Source organism: Zeus faber, assembly GCF_960531495.2.
Source record: "Zeus faber genome assembly, chromosome: 6".
Lineage (NCBI taxonomy): Eukaryota > Metazoa > Chordata > Actinopteri > Zeiformes > Zeidae > Zeus > Zeus faber.
Genome location: NC_137201.1, coordinates 31,772,031 through 31,792,299, shown reverse-complemented (window position 1 = coordinate 31,792,299; position 20,269 = coordinate 31,772,031). Strand labels below are relative to the sequence as shown.

At 45.7% G+C, this 20,269-nt stretch overlaps 1 protein-coding gene across 1 annotated transcript; it reads left to right on the top strand.

Annotated features, from left to right (window-relative positions):
• Positions 1-1,750: 1,750 nt before the first annotated feature.
• Positions 1,751-18,064, top strand: ano2a (anoctamin 2a; the record flags this gene model as incomplete). The annotated part of the gene is made up of 27 exons (XM_080002940.1): positions 1,751-1,879; positions 1,982-2,287; positions 6,240-6,335; positions 6,494-6,666; positions 7,293-7,347; positions 7,473-7,524; positions 7,660-7,715; positions 7,883-7,930; positions 8,705-8,769; positions 8,897-9,031; positions 9,248-9,408; positions 10,093-10,187; positions 11,562-11,636; positions 11,811-11,870; positions 12,510-12,584; positions 12,708-12,909; positions 13,875-13,986; positions 14,123-14,180; positions 14,268-14,368; positions 14,472-14,635; positions 14,768-14,920; positions 15,239-15,291; positions 15,470-15,648; positions 15,857-15,962; positions 16,279-16,521; positions 16,909-16,921; positions 17,382-18,064. The coding sequence occupies 27 exons, from the start codon at positions 1,751-1,753 to the stop codon at positions 18,062-18,064; spliced, it is 3,648 nt and encodes a 1,215-aa protein (XP_079859066.1).
• Positions 18,065-20,269: the final 2,205 nt, after the last annotated feature.

Genomic DNA, 20,269 nt, shown 5'->3' with positions numbered 1-20,269 from the left:
GCAAAGTAATAACATTTTGAAGCATTGCACTAAATATGCTTAGTCAAGCGCATGATGACCAACATGCAGCTGACGGAAGGGGAGTATCCGCTTAAGACCCCTAATGTCTGGTGCTGTCACTGTACTTGCTTAAAAAGTGTATATCTGGCAACCCTTCAGATAACCCTGTGTGCTCCAGAAGCTCTTATTGTACCTGCTCAAGTTCATAGGTGTGCTCGTGACCTCCTGACCTGTAGTTTTCCATATGATCCAATTCCATCTTGTTTATTTGTTTGTTAACACTCATGGTAAACCTGGGATTAGTCTTCACGTGTGTGATTGGTTTTACTATTTATAGGTAATGTGCATTTTGTGTATATGCTCCTTGACGTGGCAGTTTGTTTGGTCTGTCTGCCAGATATGAATGCAAGGCACTAAACAAACATGTTTTTTTTAGAATGTCCAGTATTGTTCTCTAACAATTAAGAAAAAACCTTCAGGCACTGAAAACAAGCCACACCTGCCTGCATATGAAGTGTGAAGTCTGTATGCAAAGTGTTAAAGTGTGAAGCCATACTTTACGATCCTGAGATGCAGAATTACAGCAGAGCTCGACGACACAGGAAGTTCCTTCAGTGAGTTGATGCCCAGGCAGAGTAGAGCTTAAATGGGGGGTTAAATGGGTGGTGCCTTATCACAGAAGCGCAACCGCCTCGTAAAAACCTTCCTTTATATACGTTTTGGAGCATTGAGTAGACTATTTAAATCATTACGGTTATAGTTTGATAAGACTTAAAGACTGTGCAAGACTGAAGATTACTGTTTGGATCGACAGATGGATGGATGAGAGACAGACAGACAGACAGATGGATGGATAGATAGATAGATAGATGGATAAATAGATAGATAATCTATTCATCCCCAAAAGGGAACTTACAATGTCCCAGCATCTCACATCAACACAATAGGCTTAATAATAATAATAATAATAATAATAATAATAATAATAATAATAATAATAATAATAAAGCAATACAATAAAAATATGAAAAGCAAAATGGAAAATTTGGAAAATATACAATGAACCTAACTGTTCACAATGAAAACTCAGCCAATATACACAAAAAATAAATAAAATAAACAGCAGCTGTAGCCTAAAAACATAAACTTAAAATAACAGAAAAACAATAAAATAAAAAATAAAAAAAAGACAAATGTAAAAGACAGAGAGCCCAGGCTGTCAAACTTAATGTTGGCATTTGAAACAAAGGCCTTGAGATAAACCGATGGATTTTGTGTTTGCCACCCGGAAAACACAACGATCTGTGGTCTTATGTATGTATGTATTTAATAATATAACCCCCTGAGGAACAGCCCCGAGGGAGAGCAGGACGACGTGCAGCAGGCGCTAGGATACAGGCCTCCCCCCCCCTCCCCCCTCTCCCTCTCCCTCTCTCTCTCTCTCTCTCCATCGTCGTAAAGTTTGGCGTACGCTGCGCTCCCCTTCCCAAGCGGAGGGACGTCACACACGCTTGTTTTGGGGACGGTATCCCCGCGCGCCGTACGTCACGCGCTTTGGTTTCACGCTGTTCTGAAAACCAAACGAAAAACAAACAAAAAAACCCCCCCAAAAACCCTCCGACCTGTCGTTCCCGCAACCCCCCCCGAGCCCGCGTCCGAGCGCCAGGCGCCCCGATCCACCTTGTCCCCCCTGCTGTGCGCTCCTCTAGAGGGATGGAACGGGACGGAGCGAGCCCTCGGCGCCGGCAGGATGAGTGAGTCGTCGTCCTTCCACTCGGCCAAGCTCGTCTCCTTGGCCCGCTCGCTCTCGGGCCTGGGCCTGGACGCCGCCAACGGGTGCCCCGCCAACGCCCCCGACGACGATGAGCCCCCGCCCCCGGTGAGCATGAAACACTTGAAATTTTTGATTTGTTTCCACCTCCCCACCACCCGATCCCAACACTGACTCACAGCCCCTTAAATTGTTTGGGTGTGTTTGCAGGAGTCCGGCATTGAAATCGGGCCCGGGCTGTTTTTTGCCGACGGCCGGAGGAAGGTGGACTACGTCCTCTGCTACAAATACAAAAAGAGGCGGGGCTCCAAAGCACGCCTGTCAGTCACGTCCAACGGGAGCATCCCTCCCATGTTTCTGAGTCGCCGGGACACGGAGGCGGAGCTCGGGGAGGTGGGGATGGTCACGGCCGAGGGAGAGGAGTCGAAGCTCAGCGACGAAGAGAAGGCCGTGATGAGGGGGGAGTTTGAAGTCGGACTGCTGGAGGGCGGACTGGAGATAGAACGAGACAAAGAGGTGTGTGATTCTTCATCTTCAACACTATTTGATTTTGCCTAATGAGGGCCTAAATATGTTCTTTTTGGCAAACTATAATAATATCGCTGCAGGCAGCAATACACAGAGTCCAGGTTTAGTCGTGTTTGGTAGGTATTACAGTTCCCCAGGTTCTCTGAAATGATGCACGATTTTCGGAGTTTACATTGAACGCAGCATGGTCTGTGGTCTCCTGGTTGCTGGTCTCGCGGAGCAGAACTTCTCATTGTCATAACTCACCATGTTGTTGTTGACAAATTGGATGATGATGTCACAAAGCATCTTAGCCAACAGACTCATCTCTCTCCACCACCTCACCGCAAGCAACCTTGCCATTTACTTCTGGTTAAATGTAAGAGTTTTTTCTCTAATTCCTGCTCCGAATGTAGATCGATTTGGATGAAACTTTTACCACAAGATGTCTGAGACGTCCCGATGTCCAACGAGACCTCAACCGTGCCCGTGGGTCCAGGGGTTGTTGTGTTCCAAACACTTTTAGTCCAAAAAATGCCAAGGAGAATAATAATAGAAATCTGAACAATAACAATAGGGTTCCAGCCCTGCAGGCTGGACCAATAATAATAACAATAATAATAATAATTATAATAATAACCTTTATTTGTATAGTCCCCTTTATACACAATATGCAAGTCAAAGTGCTTCACATTAATAAAAGGCCATAAAATAGTAATAATAAAATAGCAATCAAGCAAAGTGCATTTAATAAACATGTAAGTACTAAACTCTATTTCAGTTTTGTGTAATCAATTTAGACCTTGAAAAATCATGATCATTCACATAATTTTCAATCATTATTCTTCTTGAATTATGACTGACAGTTGCGAATAGTTGCTATTGACAATTGAATTGTCTTTTTATGTTGTTTTATTCCACTATTAGAATTTTGTATATCGATATAAGTGTATATTATACACTTTTATATATTTCTTTTTATATACACACCAATTTTTATTGATGTATTATTTGATTATATAATAAATAATAATAATAATAATAATAATAAATAATGATAATAAAATAAATAATAATATAATAAAATATAAATATGAATTAAAATTGTTAATTTGCCTGAATCCTACTGATGAAAACGCACCTTATTCACACTTTATTCATTGCAACTTTTCTCACCTTGGCTTTCAAATTCTCCTCAAGTTTCAATAGAAATATAACATTGTCGAATCTTTTGGTCACGATTTTGGTCACTGATTGCTCAAATGATAATAATAATAATAATTGTGATCAAACAGTTATTGATTAGTATTATTGCTTAATTATTTTTGATTAGATAGCTAGCCAAATTCATCACTTTAAATTTGCTGGACAGTATTGGCTGCCATCGCACAACATTGCTCTCTGATACTCATGTAAGCTTAAAGTTTGCGGTAAAGTGATGTGACAGCAGAGCCCGGTGCTGGACGGCTGCCATCCAGGTCAAGGTTAGGACATCACCTGTCCTCAGGAGCTGGAGGGACGCGGCGCCTCCCTCATTAAACTGAGACAGTGTCTGCGGAAAACAACACAGCGCATGAAGTCTAGACGGATCATAACGTAACATATCGTCATGTCTGTGCGCCCGTGTGTGTGTGTGTGTGTGTGTGTGTGTGTGTGTGTGTGTGTGTGTGTGCGTGCGTGTGCGCGAGCGTGTGTGTGTGCCGTGTTGTGTGTTCTCCAGCGAGGGAAGGTTGCGTGATAAATCAGCTTCTGTTTTGGTTGAGGATTAAGACTTGTTACAGGCTAAGTGTGAAGGCAAAGGCCAGATTAGAGCCTTACTGGAGAATGATCGGCTACTCGAAAGTGTGTGTGTGTGTGTGTTTGTCTGTGTGTGTGTGTGTGTGTGTGTGTGTGTGTGTGTGTGTGTGTCGGTGTGGGTGTGGGTGTCGGTGTGTGTTGGTGTCTGCATGTCTGCTCGTGCTTTGAGTGCAATTTTAAATATGATTTACAAAGAATAAAGGTGTGTGTGTGTGTGTGTGTGTGTGTGTGTGTGTGTGTGTGTGTGTGTGTGTGTGTGTGTGTGTGTGTGTGTGTGTGTGTGTGTGTGTGTGTGTGTCGGTGTGTAGCTTCTCGTGGGTGATGTATGGCATTTGGAAATAACTGTGCAGGTGACAATTCAGCCAAAAATAAGTAAAAAGGTAAAAAAAGCAAACATGAAAACAGGCAAATACAGCATTGTACACGAGAACATAATCACAATGTAAAATAATTAATTTGAATATTAACGTACACGTTGCTTACTGTGTGGGCCACTTAGTTGTGACTAATGAAAGGGGACACTACTGTAAAAGTTAAATTGTTATAAACTTTGTTTGTGGACGGACTAATCGTTACAGAGGAAATCAGAGACATATACTTTATGTTAATAAAGTATTTCATCTTGTACAAGAGGAGCAGTTTCAGTGTAGCAACACGACAGGGAGCCACAGAGGAAGTGCTCCATTCTCACTGGAGATCTGAGTTTTTTATACAGTTTTCTTAGTAGCGGCGAAGCTGACGAGTCGTCGAGATGCCGGTCAGCAGACGTGGCGACGCCTCCGCAGGGGTCCTGCTGATGAGACAGTTTCGCTGATGGGGCACTTTCGTTGAGACAGATCATCCGTTGAAGTTCCCCTGTCTGATGGTCGAGACATGTTGCCTTTCTCCTCTTCATATTATGGCACAGAAAGTTCATGTGAAAAGTACATCAAAACATAGACATATAAAATTCTTATAACAATTACCATGACAATGTAGTATTTCATTATCACAGTTAAGTGCAACTTAGTGACCCATATACGTAGTAGGCGTTGTGTACTTTAGTATTTAAATGATTTCACATTTTCTGTGAATATGTGAATCAATTAGTTCGGTTAGGCTGGAAATGCTTGGGCTACATCTCGCGTGATGCTGCAACAGTAGACGACAATGGCGTCTGCCTCTGGACCAGGCGAGGTGCGTTTGGGCTTCTCAGGCGGCTCTCGCTCTCTCCCTGAGCGTCTCTCTTTGAAAGTGGGACGGATGAAAAGTGAAAATCCCCTTCAAGTCTTTATCACCCTTTATCGTATCCCAGCTGTGGAAACGGTGGCCGATATGAATTTGTCTCCAAATCATCCAGTGCCAGTGCCGTGGTCCATCAGGTGTGTTCAGAACCCAGACTGGAGAGGCGTGGCACACCTGGTCGCCGCTTTCATCTGCGTGGTCTCCAGCCTCCTTCCGGGTCTGTGACGGTGATGGCAGATGAGGCTTCCTTCTTGTCATAAATGCCAGGAGGTTGCGTCTCCCGCCAACTTTTTCAGGACAGATTACCAAGTGAAGGACAGTCGGGACCCCCGAATCCCGAATCACCGTCCACTGGACCCCTTTCATATTCCAACAGACTGGATCCAGATGTAGAATCCAGGTGCTTGGACGGCGACGCATCCCTGTATCCGTGCAGCGCGCGACGCTTCTCCCCCCGACGCCGATCCAAACCGGCTGATTCCATGACGGAGCAGAGTGCTCCGGCCGTCTCCCCCTCGCGCCCAGAACCCGTGGAGGAGGTTTTGAGTCGCACTCTCGTCCGTTGACGTCACCCCTTCATAACGATTACAGCTGATGTGCTCCTGTTTGAACGGGCGCTCAGATGTTCCAGGCCACTCCTCTAAAGGCGCTGCAGTGGTTGTTAGAACATCCTGTTGCGTTGTGTCTTTAGGGTCCAGAGACTTTCCCGATAAACACTTGGCTTCATGGGGGAGTCCCATGTTCTCCCAAAGCAAATGCACCGGGATGGATTGGGTCAGGAAGTGGACGTTTGAATTCGTGTGAGATCAAGCGACGCAGGACGCGACACACGTCGACGCAGTTTACCTGCGCAGGTGTTCACGTGTGTGTGAGTGTGTGTGTGTGTGTGTGTGTGTGTGTGTCGGTGTGTGTCCGTGTTCTAACGTGTGTTATCACGCAGAGGTCACATGGGATCTGCTACATCCGGCTGCACATCCCGTGGCCGATACTGAGCAGAGAAGCAGAGCTGCAGAAGATCAAAGTGGCCGTGAAGAAGGTCAGCACGGCACCGTCATCACATTGTTGACAAATGACTTTGTTTACACGCCGACGAGCACACACTTGATCAGTTTTTGCACCGCTAGAAATGCGTGTTGTGTGTATATTATTACATTACGGATTTGAACAAGGGCGGTGTGTGCTTTAACTGGACAGAGGTGTGAGGTACGGGACCGGGCGGGCATCGCTGGCCTTTGGGATTCCCTCACGAACAGAATCAGCCGGCCCTTTCAGGCGGACGTCCCCGATCTGGACATCCAGCGGGACTCGCAGTCCAGCGTCCACTTCAAGACCCTCAAACACCCCTTCATCAGGGACCGGCTCCACCTGTGAGCCCCCCACTCTCACACACACACACACACACACACACACACACACACACGCACACACGCACGCACACACGCGCACACGCACGCACACATACACACACACGCACGCACACACACACACACACACACACACACACACGCACACACGCACGCACACGCACGCACACATACACAGACGCACACAGTGTACGCACATAGGATCCATCCAGTCATGTAAGTGTTAAAAATTACCTGTGGGCATAGCGGTAGGTGACCTTCTAAATTGCGATATGGGCTTATACATTTATACATTTATACATTTATACATTTATACATTTATACATTTTACTTTTTACATTTACCATTTTATATTATTTCATTTTCACATTTTTTTGTTTTTACATTTTTTACATTTTACATTTATACATTTATACATTTATACATTTTACATGTTCACATTTATACATTTTTACTTTTTTCATTTTTAAATTTTTACGTTTCACATCTATACATTTATACGCTTTTTACATTTATACATGTATACATTTATATATTAATAAATTTGTACATTTATTTCTAGACACACAAACAGGAATCGCGTGTCCATTCACTTTCTAACTGATCCTGTTTTTTGTGTTTTCCTGCAGGTATGATATCAAGTCAACAGAAACACTGTTCGACAACGCTACACGGAGCCGAATAGTGAGTCCCGAAATGATGAGTTATTACCTCTAATTCTACTTATTCTGTAATATTAAAAAAATGAAAATAAAAATCAGCTTGAATTACTTCTTCACCCTTGAATGTGAACGTTGCTTGTTTTCTAGGTGGCTGACATCATGTCTCGCACGACCTGCACACAAAGTTGCCAAACCACGGGTGGGCACTCCGCCTCTCAGAGATTTGTTGTTGTTGTTGTTGTTGTTGTTGTTGTTGTTGTTGTTGTCCTGTTGTCATCAGATGGAATTTGAAATATAAACCTGCAAACACTGATGCCTTGCATTGTTTCCCCAGGCATCACCTCCTTATTGGCCAGGGGCGTCTACGACTCCGCCTTCCCTCTGCACGATGTGAGTGCCCTTCCTGCACCTCCTTTTTCCCTCATTTTGGGAGAGGACTCTATTTGAGTTCATACCCAACGGGTAGTGTAAAAATGGAGGAGAGAAGTAAAAATTCAAATTTAAAGATGAAGCAGTAAAATCGTATGCAGAATAATTTGGTTGTTTTTTCCCCACAGGGGTCGTTCACAAGGAGAGGACGCAGAGATCAGCGTAACGACAGACAGGTGAGCGGAGTGACCGCGCCAGACAACTATAAAATGTAGTAATATGGTGAGGCATATAAAAAAAATGCTTCTCTTTCATTTCCCTGTTGTTATACCCTTATTTTATTTCTGTAAACACAAATAAATCCAGTTGTCTAAAGTGTAAGTGTCTAAAATGACAACATCAAAGTCATAAGGTTATTTAGAGGTTATATTTAATGTCAGGTTAATTGTACGTTCATCGTCCTGCTTTCTGTTATTGTATAGGACCATCTTTTCATATATATATATATATATATATATATATATTTTTTTTTTTATGTTTTAATTTTCCTGTTATTTTTAAGTTATATCTTTTGTTTATCATTAGGTTTATTGTATATTGGCAGACCTTTTTATTGTGTACAGTATTTTCCATATATTGTAATTTTATTTTTTCATATTTTTATTATATTGCTTTATTGCTTATTATTTTACCTACTGTTTATGTGAGTCTGTCTGTCTGTCCGTCTGTCTGTCTTGTCTGTCTGTGATATTGGGGGTAAACAGATTGAACATTGACATTCAAACCTTGCTTAGATGCTATTAGAATGAATACAATCCGATGCAGGTGGTCAGTAGAGGCAGCGTCCAGGGAACTGGGGACATCAGTATTCAGTTTGACTCTACACCTCAGTTGTTTGCTGTGAAAATACTTCTGGTACCATACCCATGGTTATACCCACTATGGTTATGAAATGTGATGTGATTATTTTTTTTGTTTGTTTGACTTCTGCACATGCTTGGGTCCCTCAGCTTCTTCACGAAGAATGGGCAAACTACGGAGTCATGCATAAATATCAGCCCGTGGATCTGATCAGGTACGGAGCACTTTGCTCACGAGACGGAGGTCGACAGGAACACGCCGGCAGCTGGCTCATACGCCGGCAGCTGGCTCATACGCCGGCAGCTGGCTCATACGCCGGCGTTTTGTTTTATTTTTGACAGGAAGTACTTCGGAGAGCAGATTGGGTTGTACTTTGCCTGGTTGGGTGTTTACACCCAGCTTCTCATCCCTCCATCTCTCCTTGGGATCATCGTCTTCCTGTACGGCATATTTACTGTTGACACCAACGTGCCCAGGTGGCGTCACACACGCACACACGTGCACACACACACACACACACACACACACACACACACACACACACACACACACACACACACACACACACACACACACACACACACACACACTTTGTGTCTTTTTGTTTTTTCTCAGTAGAGACACAGAACATACTGTATGTGCATGTAATGACTCTGGGTTGTTGTTCTCCTTTATGTGCACGTGTGGCTCAGTCAGGAGACGTGCAATGACAACCTGAACATCACCATGTGTCCGCTGTGTGACGGAGTGTGCGACTACTGGCATCTCAGTACCGTGTGCTTTCTGGCCAGAGCCACGTACCTGTTCGACAACGGGGCCACCGTCCTCTTTGCTATGTTTATGTCCCTGTGGGGTAAATATTCACTATTTCACCTTTCCTTTGATGCCATATCCCTTCCAGCAATGAGCAGACAACCCTCAAAATCCTAAATGTCTCTTACCTCAACCCCCTCCACTGAGCATACTGGAGTGTGTACATTAAGGAGGCAAAATATTGAAATCACCACATGGAACAAAAACGTCTTCACCGGTGTGTCCTGTTTGGTTGATTGGACATTTATCAATATGTGTTAGCTTTGAAAGATGTCTGACCGTTGCACTTTGATATCTGCGTTTTTAACTTCCAAAGAGGTCAAATAGTCAGTGCTCAAATTACAGCTGCATCAGACACAAAAATCTGCAGAATAATTAATTATGTGTCAATGAGCCTTATTAGCTCCCTGATATTAATATATTAATATATTCCTATGTACTATTTTGCCCACCCCCTGTAGTGTATATGTATATGCATTTGAGTACGTTTGACTTATCACCCGTTCATATTTGTCCTGACTGTGTGGAGGTTGTGTGATATTTCCACTGCACTTGAGCAAACTGCAGCAAAGACAAAGTGTCAGCTCTCTGGTGTGAAGCCAAACAAACATAAGATCATCACGTCATCACATTGAATTAATCAGGTTAACATGTTTCGCAAATCAGTCGTCTTTTGAATCCCCTATCTTTGTGTGTGTGTGTGTGTGTGTGCGTGCGTGTGCAGCTGCCTGTTTCCTCGAGCACTGGAAGAGGAGGCAGATGTGTTTGAAACATAGCTGGGACCTGACGAGCTTGGAGGACGAGGAGGTAAAACCCACAGTACACACACCCATGGACACGGACACAGATATGAGCTAAATGCACACGGGGCTCAACACCACTTCCCACCGGAAAGGAATTATTGACCTTGTTTCCTGTGTCAGGCACCAGGAGGGAGGTCCGTGTGAAGCGTTTCCTCATAGATTATCGTTTGGCCCCGGGCGCGCGCGCACACACACACACACACACGCGGGCACACGGGCACACGGGGACACACACACACACACGGGCACACGGGCACACACACACACACACGGGCACACACACACACGCACACACACACATTCCCAGCAACACACTCACACCACTCTCTTCCCATGACTATAATGAGACTGAGCCCTTCTTAAAGCAGTGAGCTGGCTGGGAAGGTGAGACAGCAGGGTCACAACATACACACCCAGGCTGTTAACCCCCCCCCACACACACACCCAAACCCGGGTAATAAATGTATTTTTATGCCGCGCTCACTTTTGGTGTTTGTTCTGTTCCTCTCTCCTCCGCCGTCAGGATCGGGTGCAGGTGAGCGAGTGGTTTCACCGTGTAACGTTGTGTATATGTGGCCGCACCTCCAAGAGTGAACTTTGAACTTTGGGGGAGCTTGACCTCTGGATGGGAACAAGGACGCAGTTGGCTCTTTGCTGGTCACATTGTCATGAGTGAAGTGAATGAGGTGTCCCTGTGCATAGGGTTGTAGCACAGGTGGTGTTCTTCTTCTTCTTCTTCTTCTTCTTCTTCTTCTTCTTCTTCTTCTTCTTCTTCTTCTTCTTCTTTTGGCTGCTGCCGTTAGGGGAATGCAGTGGAAATAAAAGAATTCCTCTAGATTTTTCTGCTCCAGCAAGAAAACATTGAACTCCATCCAAGATCAGTTCTTGTGTGTGTGTGTGTATGTGTGTGTGTGTGTGTGTGTGTGTGTGTGTGTGTGTGTGTGTGTGTGTGTGTTTGTGTGTGTGTGTGTGTGTGTTTGTGTGTCCGTGTCCGTCCTCCCGCATCAAGCTATACGCGGGACACACATTGTGACTTCCCAAAGGCTTTTAAGCTTCTTGTATGTTTGGCCTGATTTGTTTTAATCTGAAGTAATAATTAAATGCAGCAATCTATGTAATGATTGTGAGCGTTTAATGTGTCTTTTTGACCGCTTCATAAACATACAGCACCATCATTTCATCAAATTAAAACAAACCGAATGATAAAAAACATGACAAAATATTAAAAATTTGAAATGGCTGTCAAGGCGTTATTAAGTAAATCAAATCCCAATTACATTGAATTATTTTCCATGTAAAAAAAAAAAGTAAAAATAAAAAATGAATTTGATTAAATAAATCACTCGTTGATTTATAACATTTAAACTATTATTGTGTGCGTTTTTCACAGGAGGAACTGAGACCCGAGTATGAAGCTGTGCTGCAGGAGAAAAAGGAGAAGCTCAGAGAAAAAAATAAGAAAAAGGTATCGAGGCTTTACGCTCCCAGGATGGAAAAACATCCAATGCCGGAAAAAATATATTCGGCACTAATACAAAATATGTTTGGTCCCGATGGTGTTTGAATGACACGTTCTCATTCTGCAGTGATACAGCTTATCTGTCCTTCTTTTTAAACCCCCGCCCTCCGCCCTCTGCAGCAGTTGTCTCACACCAGGACGGATGCAGATGGAGAGAGGGATCATATGCTGTCCTCTCAGGTAACACCGCACCTCTCCACCCCTCACACACAGAGAAGTTTAATGTGTCGGGGCGGGTGGGGGGGAGGTGTGGCCGTGCCGGTACATTTGGGAGATTCCGTCTCGCTCCGCAGACTCAGCCGGGAGCTCTCCACCGCGGGGGCCCCCCGCCCCGCCGGGCGAACGGCGGTCTGCGTCCCGGCGTTTCGCGGACGGGGCCAAATTGAGAGACGGCCGCCTCGGCGAAGACGCGTCCGGCCGGGATGGAGGGAGACTTTTGAGTGACCCGTGGGTGTCTACGCCGGGCGCTGTCGCAAGAGAGGAAACCCCCTCCCCGACCCCGCGGTGGTTCAGTCCAAAGCTGCTTACCTGCCTGAGATTAGCCCCGATTACCGATGGAGAGAGGAGAGGGGGGAGGGGGAGGGAGGGAATTTCAGTCCTTTCATCTGGCAAACATGTATTTACCTCCATATGTACATGTGCTGAGCGTTGGATTCATTATACCTATAACACACACGTGACCAGACACCTACAGTATATTGGCTATTATAGTTCTTACTGTGTGTGTGGATGTACACAGTGTGTATTTCTGTGTGTGTGCGTGTCCTAACATGAGCATGGTACTGTATATGCTGTTTTAGTTTTTTTGTTTTTTGGCAGAGGGAACCAGAGTCCCTGGACGTGGAGGACCACCTGTCGGGTTTCTTCATCAACGTGTTCACGCTGCTGCTCCTGGTACTGCCTTCCAAAATGAATGAAATGTCGTCCAAATCTCCATTCGACCAACCTTCATCGGCAACAACGTGCAGCAGCCTCAATGCGGTCCCGTCTGTCTGTGTGTGTCTCACCGAAACTCAGATCGGCGCCACCTTCTCAGCCGTCTTCGGGGTGGTGGTGTACCGGATCTGCATGTTGACCGTCTGGTCGATGAACCCCGACCCCGAGGCCAAGGCCAGCGTGAGGATGACCGTCACCACCACGGGTATCATCCTCAACATGCTGGTGGTTCTGGTGCTGGAAGAGGTGTACGGAGCCATCGCCGTCTGGCTTACTGAGCTAGGTACTACACCTCCACCTCCGCCTACACCTCCGCCTACACCACACTTCGGCTCACGGTGGGACTGGCTTATTGCCAAAGATAAAGGGGATCTCCCTCTGGTTCCTAGTCTGGTGCAGATGCTCTCTGGACATCACTGCCGAGCACAGAGGCGTGCTCTGGTTTGGCCGACCTGTCCCTGTCTCGCCACGATCTTGTTGATTTTGCCGTATTGGAAAAATTTAGCCACTTTTTTAATTTCTATGTATTTCATACGTACGGTTGGATTCATATGGTTGTATTTATGTTCTATGGCCTCATTTCGAGCTGGTGTCCACAAAAAGATGAGCGATATAAACTCACCCATGGGTGATGCTGATACGGCCGATGTATTTGTCTATGTGACAAATATTCTCTTGAACTTGAACGTAGTCACAGTGTGAAGGCTATGTATCTCAGTTTGCGTTACCTGTATAAATTACATTGAAAGAAAAATGTAAACAATCAACCAGCCAGATTGAACAGTAAACAAGACACGCTGCATGCAAATTAATAATATAAGTTATTATTTATAAGTTAATAAGTTGTTATCACACAGACAGCTGTGAATATTCCCATAGCTGTAATGATGATCGCTGCTTGAAGTTCAATTGAATTCACCAAACTTTATTGTCTTGTAATGTTCTTTTCAACCCTTGCCCATGATTTGAGGGTTGTTTGAGCACAATGTCCATGTGAATTCTCCATCCTTTTCGGGGACGTGAGAGGAAATGATTATAACAGCAATCTGTTCAATAGACGTGCAATCTGAGTGCGTGTCACGTGTATCACCATGTACAGCCGTAGCAGGCGTGCAGGTAAACTGGTCAAACAATATCTGGACGCTGTGTGGATGCAAGGTGAATTAGAGGCTGGGGGTGCAGCTGGTCTGGGTGTCACCATGAGTAACACGAGGTAAAACTCACCGTGCCGTCTCCCCTTTCCACCAGAGCTTCCGAAGACAGCGGCAGAGTTTGAGGAGAGGCTGATTTTCAAGTCCTTCTTCCTCAAATCCATGAATGCCTTTGCACCAATTTTCTATGTGGCCTTCTTTAAGGGCAGGTATGTGCGCTCCGCAATGCGTTCTTTCCAGTGCTAATAAGTGGAATGCCGGGGACACACCGTGTTCAACGTTTCACCCTTCCCGTGGGATCCTTTCCTGCCCGTTCCCCCCTCTCGGTCTTTCCCTCCACCGCAGGTTTGCCGGGCGGCCTGGAGACTATGTTTACATCTTTGGAGACTATCGCATGGAAGAGGTGGGCGTGCTTCCACACAAACACTGTACTGGTCAGATTGTGCGTGGTGTGAGCGTTTCCTGAGTGCGTCTGTCCTCCGTGTTGCAGTGTGCTCCACCAGGCTGCCTCATCGAGCTGTGCATCCAGCTCAGCATGATCATGCTGGGGAAGCAACTCATCCAGAACAACGTGTTTGAGATCGTCATACCGTACGTATTTCGTGAAGACGCGCACATGCCTGGACGCCGTGCCACTTTCCTCTGTCCTCCCTGCGAGCTCATACTGTTCCTTTTATCTGTTTCCATTTGTTAGGAAGCTGAAAAAAATGTACAGAACAATGCAAGAGGAAAAGGGAAAGAAACGAGCAGCCGACGACGAGGAAGACTCGAAGGAGAACAAGAGGCCGAAGCAGCAATTTGACAAGGACTTTGCCCTGGAGCCCTTTGAAGGCGTCACCCCGGAATACATGGAAATGAGTGCGTCTGTCTTTTCCGCGCCCCGCACCGCACGCTCGCTTCGCATCCTCTATTTTTACGCAAAGAATCGCGGCTCACGAGTGTCCTCGTGTGTGTGTGTGTGTGTGTGTGTGTGTGTGCATGTGATTACAGTCATTCAGTATGGATTCGTGTCTCTGTTCGTGGCCTCCTTCCCGCTGGCACCGGCATTTGCTCTGCTCAACAACGTCATTGAGATTCGCCTGGATGCTGCAAAATTTGTCACTGAGATCCGGAGGCCTGACGCTGTGCGATGTAAAGACATAGGTACACTTTACAAATATTATTATTATTTTATTATTATTATTATTATTATTATTATTATTATTATTATTATTATTATTATTAGTGAGATTTTAGATGTAAGGATCTCCCCCAGAACTCAGACTCAACCTCTATCCCTATAGTCCCCTCAAACCTTCTGTTGTTGTCTTTGTCTTGATATCTGTGTGACGCTCTTTTTCGAACACACACCCTCACACATACACATGCCTCCACACACACACACACACACACACACACACACACACACGCACCCTCTGCCCTCTCCTTCTTTGTCTTTCTCCATACGCATGCTATCTTCAGGGATTTGGTACAACATTCTCTGTGGGATCAGCAAGTTCTCTGTCATTACGAATGTAAGTGTGTGTGTGTGCCGTTGACTTCTAGCAGACTAAGGCTCACGACGTGGATGGATATTTACAAGCTTGCATAAGGAATATGTTAAAGTCAAGAAGTCAGTCATAATAGGTACATGAGCATCTAAAGCCTCGTTAATGACTTTTTTATTCTCCTTTTTTCTTTGTTCCCACCCAGGCATTCGTCATCTCCTTCACATCAGAGTTTATTCCGCGCATGGTCTACCAGTTCATGTACAGTACGAACGGCACCATGAATGGCTACACGGAACACTCCCTTTCCTTCTTTAATGTCAGCAACTTCCAAGCGGGCAGCGCTCCCACTTCCACGCTGGTCACCGGAGTCTCCATGTGCAGGTCAGAGTCAATCTTCGTCCACTTGTAAATCTCACAGCGATGCAGTCCCTGGCTTGACTCCTCGGTGGCTGCGGCCTGAAATACTGGCTTCACACGAACCGCAATGGGCGAAACGAAAATGACGACTGAATAAATAACTTTTTCATTGATTTGGTTATTAGGCCTTGGTAACACATTGAATCCACGTTTCTCCGTCACTGTCAATCAGGTACAAGGACTACAGGGATCCGCCGTGGGCATCGGATGCTTATACCTTCTCTAAGCAGTATTGGTCGGTCCTGGCTGCGAGATTGGCCTTCGTTATCTTTTTCCAGGTATGAGGCAGGAAAGCCTCGGGGAAGTCCAATTAGCGAAAGTCATGATGAATCCTCCTCTAAATCCAGACTGGTAGGCCCGGTGCTCGGTAATAATAGCAACAACACTTACACTGACTCAAGCAATATGTGTGACGGCTCAAAGGCCTCCTCCGGTACTTTGAAGCTATTTCATCTTTTTCCCTGTTGCAATACCACCGGGCGTTTCTGACAAATAACCGATTTCGCGCTTGTCAAAATGGTACTTACTGGCAACAAGTGAAATAGTATTGGGTTTGCATGAGTATTGACATCAGATCTGTCTTTTGTGCTGCAGAATCTGGCCATGTTCCTCAGCATGCTGGTTGCTTGGATGATCCCTGACGTGCCGCGTTCCCTCAGAGAACAGTTGAAGAAAGAGAACATGATGCTGATGGACTTCCTGCTGAATGACGAGCAGGATGGACGCACCAAGTCCCACTCCCCACGCCGCCCCACCCAATGCATCCCCGCCAACATAGAGATTGTGGTGGAGACGCCGGCGGAAGAAAAGGAGATTGAGAAGCAGGAGGAGAGGGAGGCTAAGGAGGAGGAGGAGGAGGAGGAGGAGGAGGAGAAGGGGAAGGAGGGAAAGGGAGAGGAGGCTACAGCAGAGATCGTTGAGATCAATCTGGACGGACCTGCAGCGACCAGCAACAGTGACGAAGAACTCTGGAAGTCAGCCCAAGAAGGAGACAAAGAAAGAGAGAGAGAGGGTGACAGGGTAGAAAAAGGAGCAGATGTCCAACGGAGCCAGGACGACAGCAAAGAGGAGGAGGACAAAGAGGAAATGAAGGAGGAGAAAGAAGAGGAGGAAGCAGTCAAAGGAAAAACCATGGAAACAGAGCAGGATAAAGAAGCACAGCCGGAGGAGGAGAAGGAGGAGGAGGAGCATTTTTCTGTTGATCTGGACCTATTCATGGATCAGCTGGGCCTGCTAGGTGAGAGGAGCCGTTGTAATGTTTCTTTCTTCAGCCCTTTCTTTTGATTGTGTCAACTGAGTCATTGTGTATGAAGTATAATGCAGCAGATCAGCCTGCCACACTCCACCCGAGTGTTGTTTTCAGGGCCCTCCGACACAGAGATGCAGGCAATGTGGTTGAAAACACATCACTTTTATTGCAGAGAGTGGGCAAGGTGGAACAAGCCCGGAGCAGATGGAAAGCATGTCATGACAAGTGCTGCTCTCCTGTGTGTGTGTGTGTGAGTGTGTGTGTGTGTGTGGGGACGGGGGTTTTACCTGTTGCTCGTTAATTACTCTGACGAGTAACAGGCGTACAGCCACCCTGATCCTGGGCCCAATTACATAGACCCAAGACAGGTGTGGCTGCTTAAACCACACCACCCCCACACCACATATAACTTTCAAACTTATGATTTACTTTACTTTTTCTCCTGTAGATGATGAGCCATCGCCAAGCAAGCGAAGAGAGAAGGAGCTACCCCACTCTGGTTCCAAGCAAGAGTACCTTGAACACTCGGAGGTCCCTCCATTTCCAGACCCTCAATCCAAGCAAGGCTCGTCCCACAGCCTCGCAGGCATCACAGCATCAACCAGGACCTCACAGCCCAGGCTCTTCTCACTAATAGCTCCTCCGCCCAAGGAGCCCGGCTCCAGGGCCAAGGCCCGCTGCTCCACGCTGCCTTCCCGCCAGCGAGGCGCTCCACCGTGCTGCAGCCTGCCGCACCCGAGCCACTCCATCAGCCTCACCAAGTTTCAGCAGATGGCATCACACTTTCCGTTGGTTCCGCTGTGCTCTCCGACAGCAGTCTCATCTCGTGATTCTCCACCCCGCACCCCGGTGTCGCCTGCGCCCCAGCAGTCCACGCAGTCGCCACCTGCCGTCCCAGAGTTCCCCGAGCCCAAAGCCCCCTTACCCGGTGAACTGATCATGCTGAAAGGTCCTCCGCCCCAGGAGCTGCGCACCAGGGCTAAAGCTCGCTGCTCCACCTTACCCGCCCGCCAGAGAGGCCCTGGAGCTGAAGAAAGCTCGGCCAAGCCCAGCCATTCCACCAGCTACACAAATCTGGAAGACCGCATCCCTCCTTCCCCCAGTGAACTGAAACGAGACACCCCCGTGTGAGGCGACAATGGGAGTACAGGAAAGGGAAGGATGGGACAGAAGGGCGAGATCTATCGAGATGAACCGAACCCTTTGTGCCTGGAGCCCAACCCCAACCTCTGTCCTCACTTTCCCTACGACCATTGGGTCAACATACAATCTAACTGAACCTCCTTTTTATTCTTCTTTTTATTCTACGTTCCAGGAGGGGGATAAAAGGGATTTCTTAATATGGGATCCCTCTTTCTGAATGGAGACTTATTTTGTTTTTGTTCATCTGGATGAAAGGGTGCTGGACAATTCAGAACACTGGACCGGGGTTCTGGAACTCTCTTTGCCATGCCTGAAAAAATACCACTGAGACACTTAAACTCTTTCTACTGATGTTTTTGTTTTGTTTTTACATGTTTTTGCCCACAGCCACAGCTGGATAGCCACCGCTTCGCTAGTGTCAGTCATACACTTTGCAGCTCTGCTGCCCGGAAATTCAGAAGGAATTGTAAAGTTTATACTGGATATGCTTGCATAGCATCAAGCAACAGTTATGCTTGTAGATATGCTTGTAGACTGCTATTTATATTTAGCGTTTTGATATAAAAAAAAATTTTTGTTCATATGAAAAACATAATAAAATAAGAATACATTTTGCTAACTGTTTTTTATTTGAAAGCCCTAGTAGACTGACAACTGGACAATTCACTGTCTATTTTACATCGGACAAATCATTGTACCTGAGTTTTCTGAGGACCAAGCTCCACAACAGAATAAAGACACAGCACAACTTGAAATGTCTTGTCACAATCTTGTTGATTGTGGTACCACCACGTGGTGAAAATGAAAGCTGCACCATGTGTAGCCCCTCGTAGCTCGGTGCACATTAGTTGTGACTTTTCTGGTCGTTGGCTCTGAAATCAAAGGTTTACGATCGTCCCAAAGGAATTGTTTAGGAAGACTAACTATAAAATATAAAAATTACAAGTATCTTTTCACATATCTTTTCACACCCCTTCTCAGGGGAGTAAAGACAATAAAAATATGTCCTATTATTATTATTATTATTATTATTATTATTATTATTATTATTATTATTATTATTATTTTGTTTTTCAATTATGAATTAAAGTTCCAATCCATGAAATGGTGTTAGGGCTTTCTGTGTTGGTTGGATTACACTGCAAATCCCAGAGTTCCATTAGAAACAGTTCTAATTTATTTTCTTTCTGTTTCATCGTCTTGTGTGAGATGGTCAAACTATTTCCTGGAGTTTACAACTTCTTCTGATCAATTGATTTGGGGGATTTTTCCCGGTCCCTTTAGGCGGTGGGAATATCTTTTAATTTCATCATATGTATATATTGCGCATCTGATCTTTCCCCCGGGGAAGGCGGACCCCGCCACCAACAATGGCAACAATACACAAAGGAGAACATGCATAACGCAGATGCATTAAAAAGGTTTTTTTTATAAAGTTCCAGCTAACTCAAGTATCAAATAAGTATACTTTTTTTTTTTTTTTTTTTTTTACAAAATAATGTCACAGATTACCACTTTAAGTGCCCAAGCAGAATTGCACACACTGATAACATACTGGTAATAACACACCCCGTCTGACCCCTTCCTCCCTCCCTCCCTCTCCCTCATCTCACATCCAAGATTCAAGATGTTTATTTATCCACATACATAAACATATAAGCACACACATATGTAGTGAAATAATACATATACATCCACCTCCTGTTCTGCCTGAAAGTTCTGTTCTTTCTTTTCTCTGTTCCTCCTCTTCCTCCTCCTCCTCTTCCTCCTCCTCCTCCTCTTCCTCCTCCTCCTCTTCCTCTTCCTCTTCCTTCTCCTCCCCCTCCTCCTCCTCTTCCTCCTCTTCCTCTTCCTCCTCCCCTCCTCCTCCTCCTCCTCCTTCCTCTTCCTCTTCCTCTTCCTCTTCCTCCTCCTCCTCCTCCTCCTCTCCCTCCAGTGAATGGGGCCTTTATAGGTTGGGGGGGGGGGGGGCATCCCAAGAGTATTCTTACAGGTGAGGGTTTGCAAATGATTTAGCTCACACCAAACCACCACCGCTGATCCCCTTCAAAATGTGAGTAACCACAGACGACTACTGCAGCTTCATTGTCTGGATGTAGAAGAGATAAGACTGAACTGGACGTGTGTTATCGAGAGAGAGAGAGAGAGAGAGAGAGAGAGAGAGAAAGACTGTGTGAGCACTGAGGCGTGTGG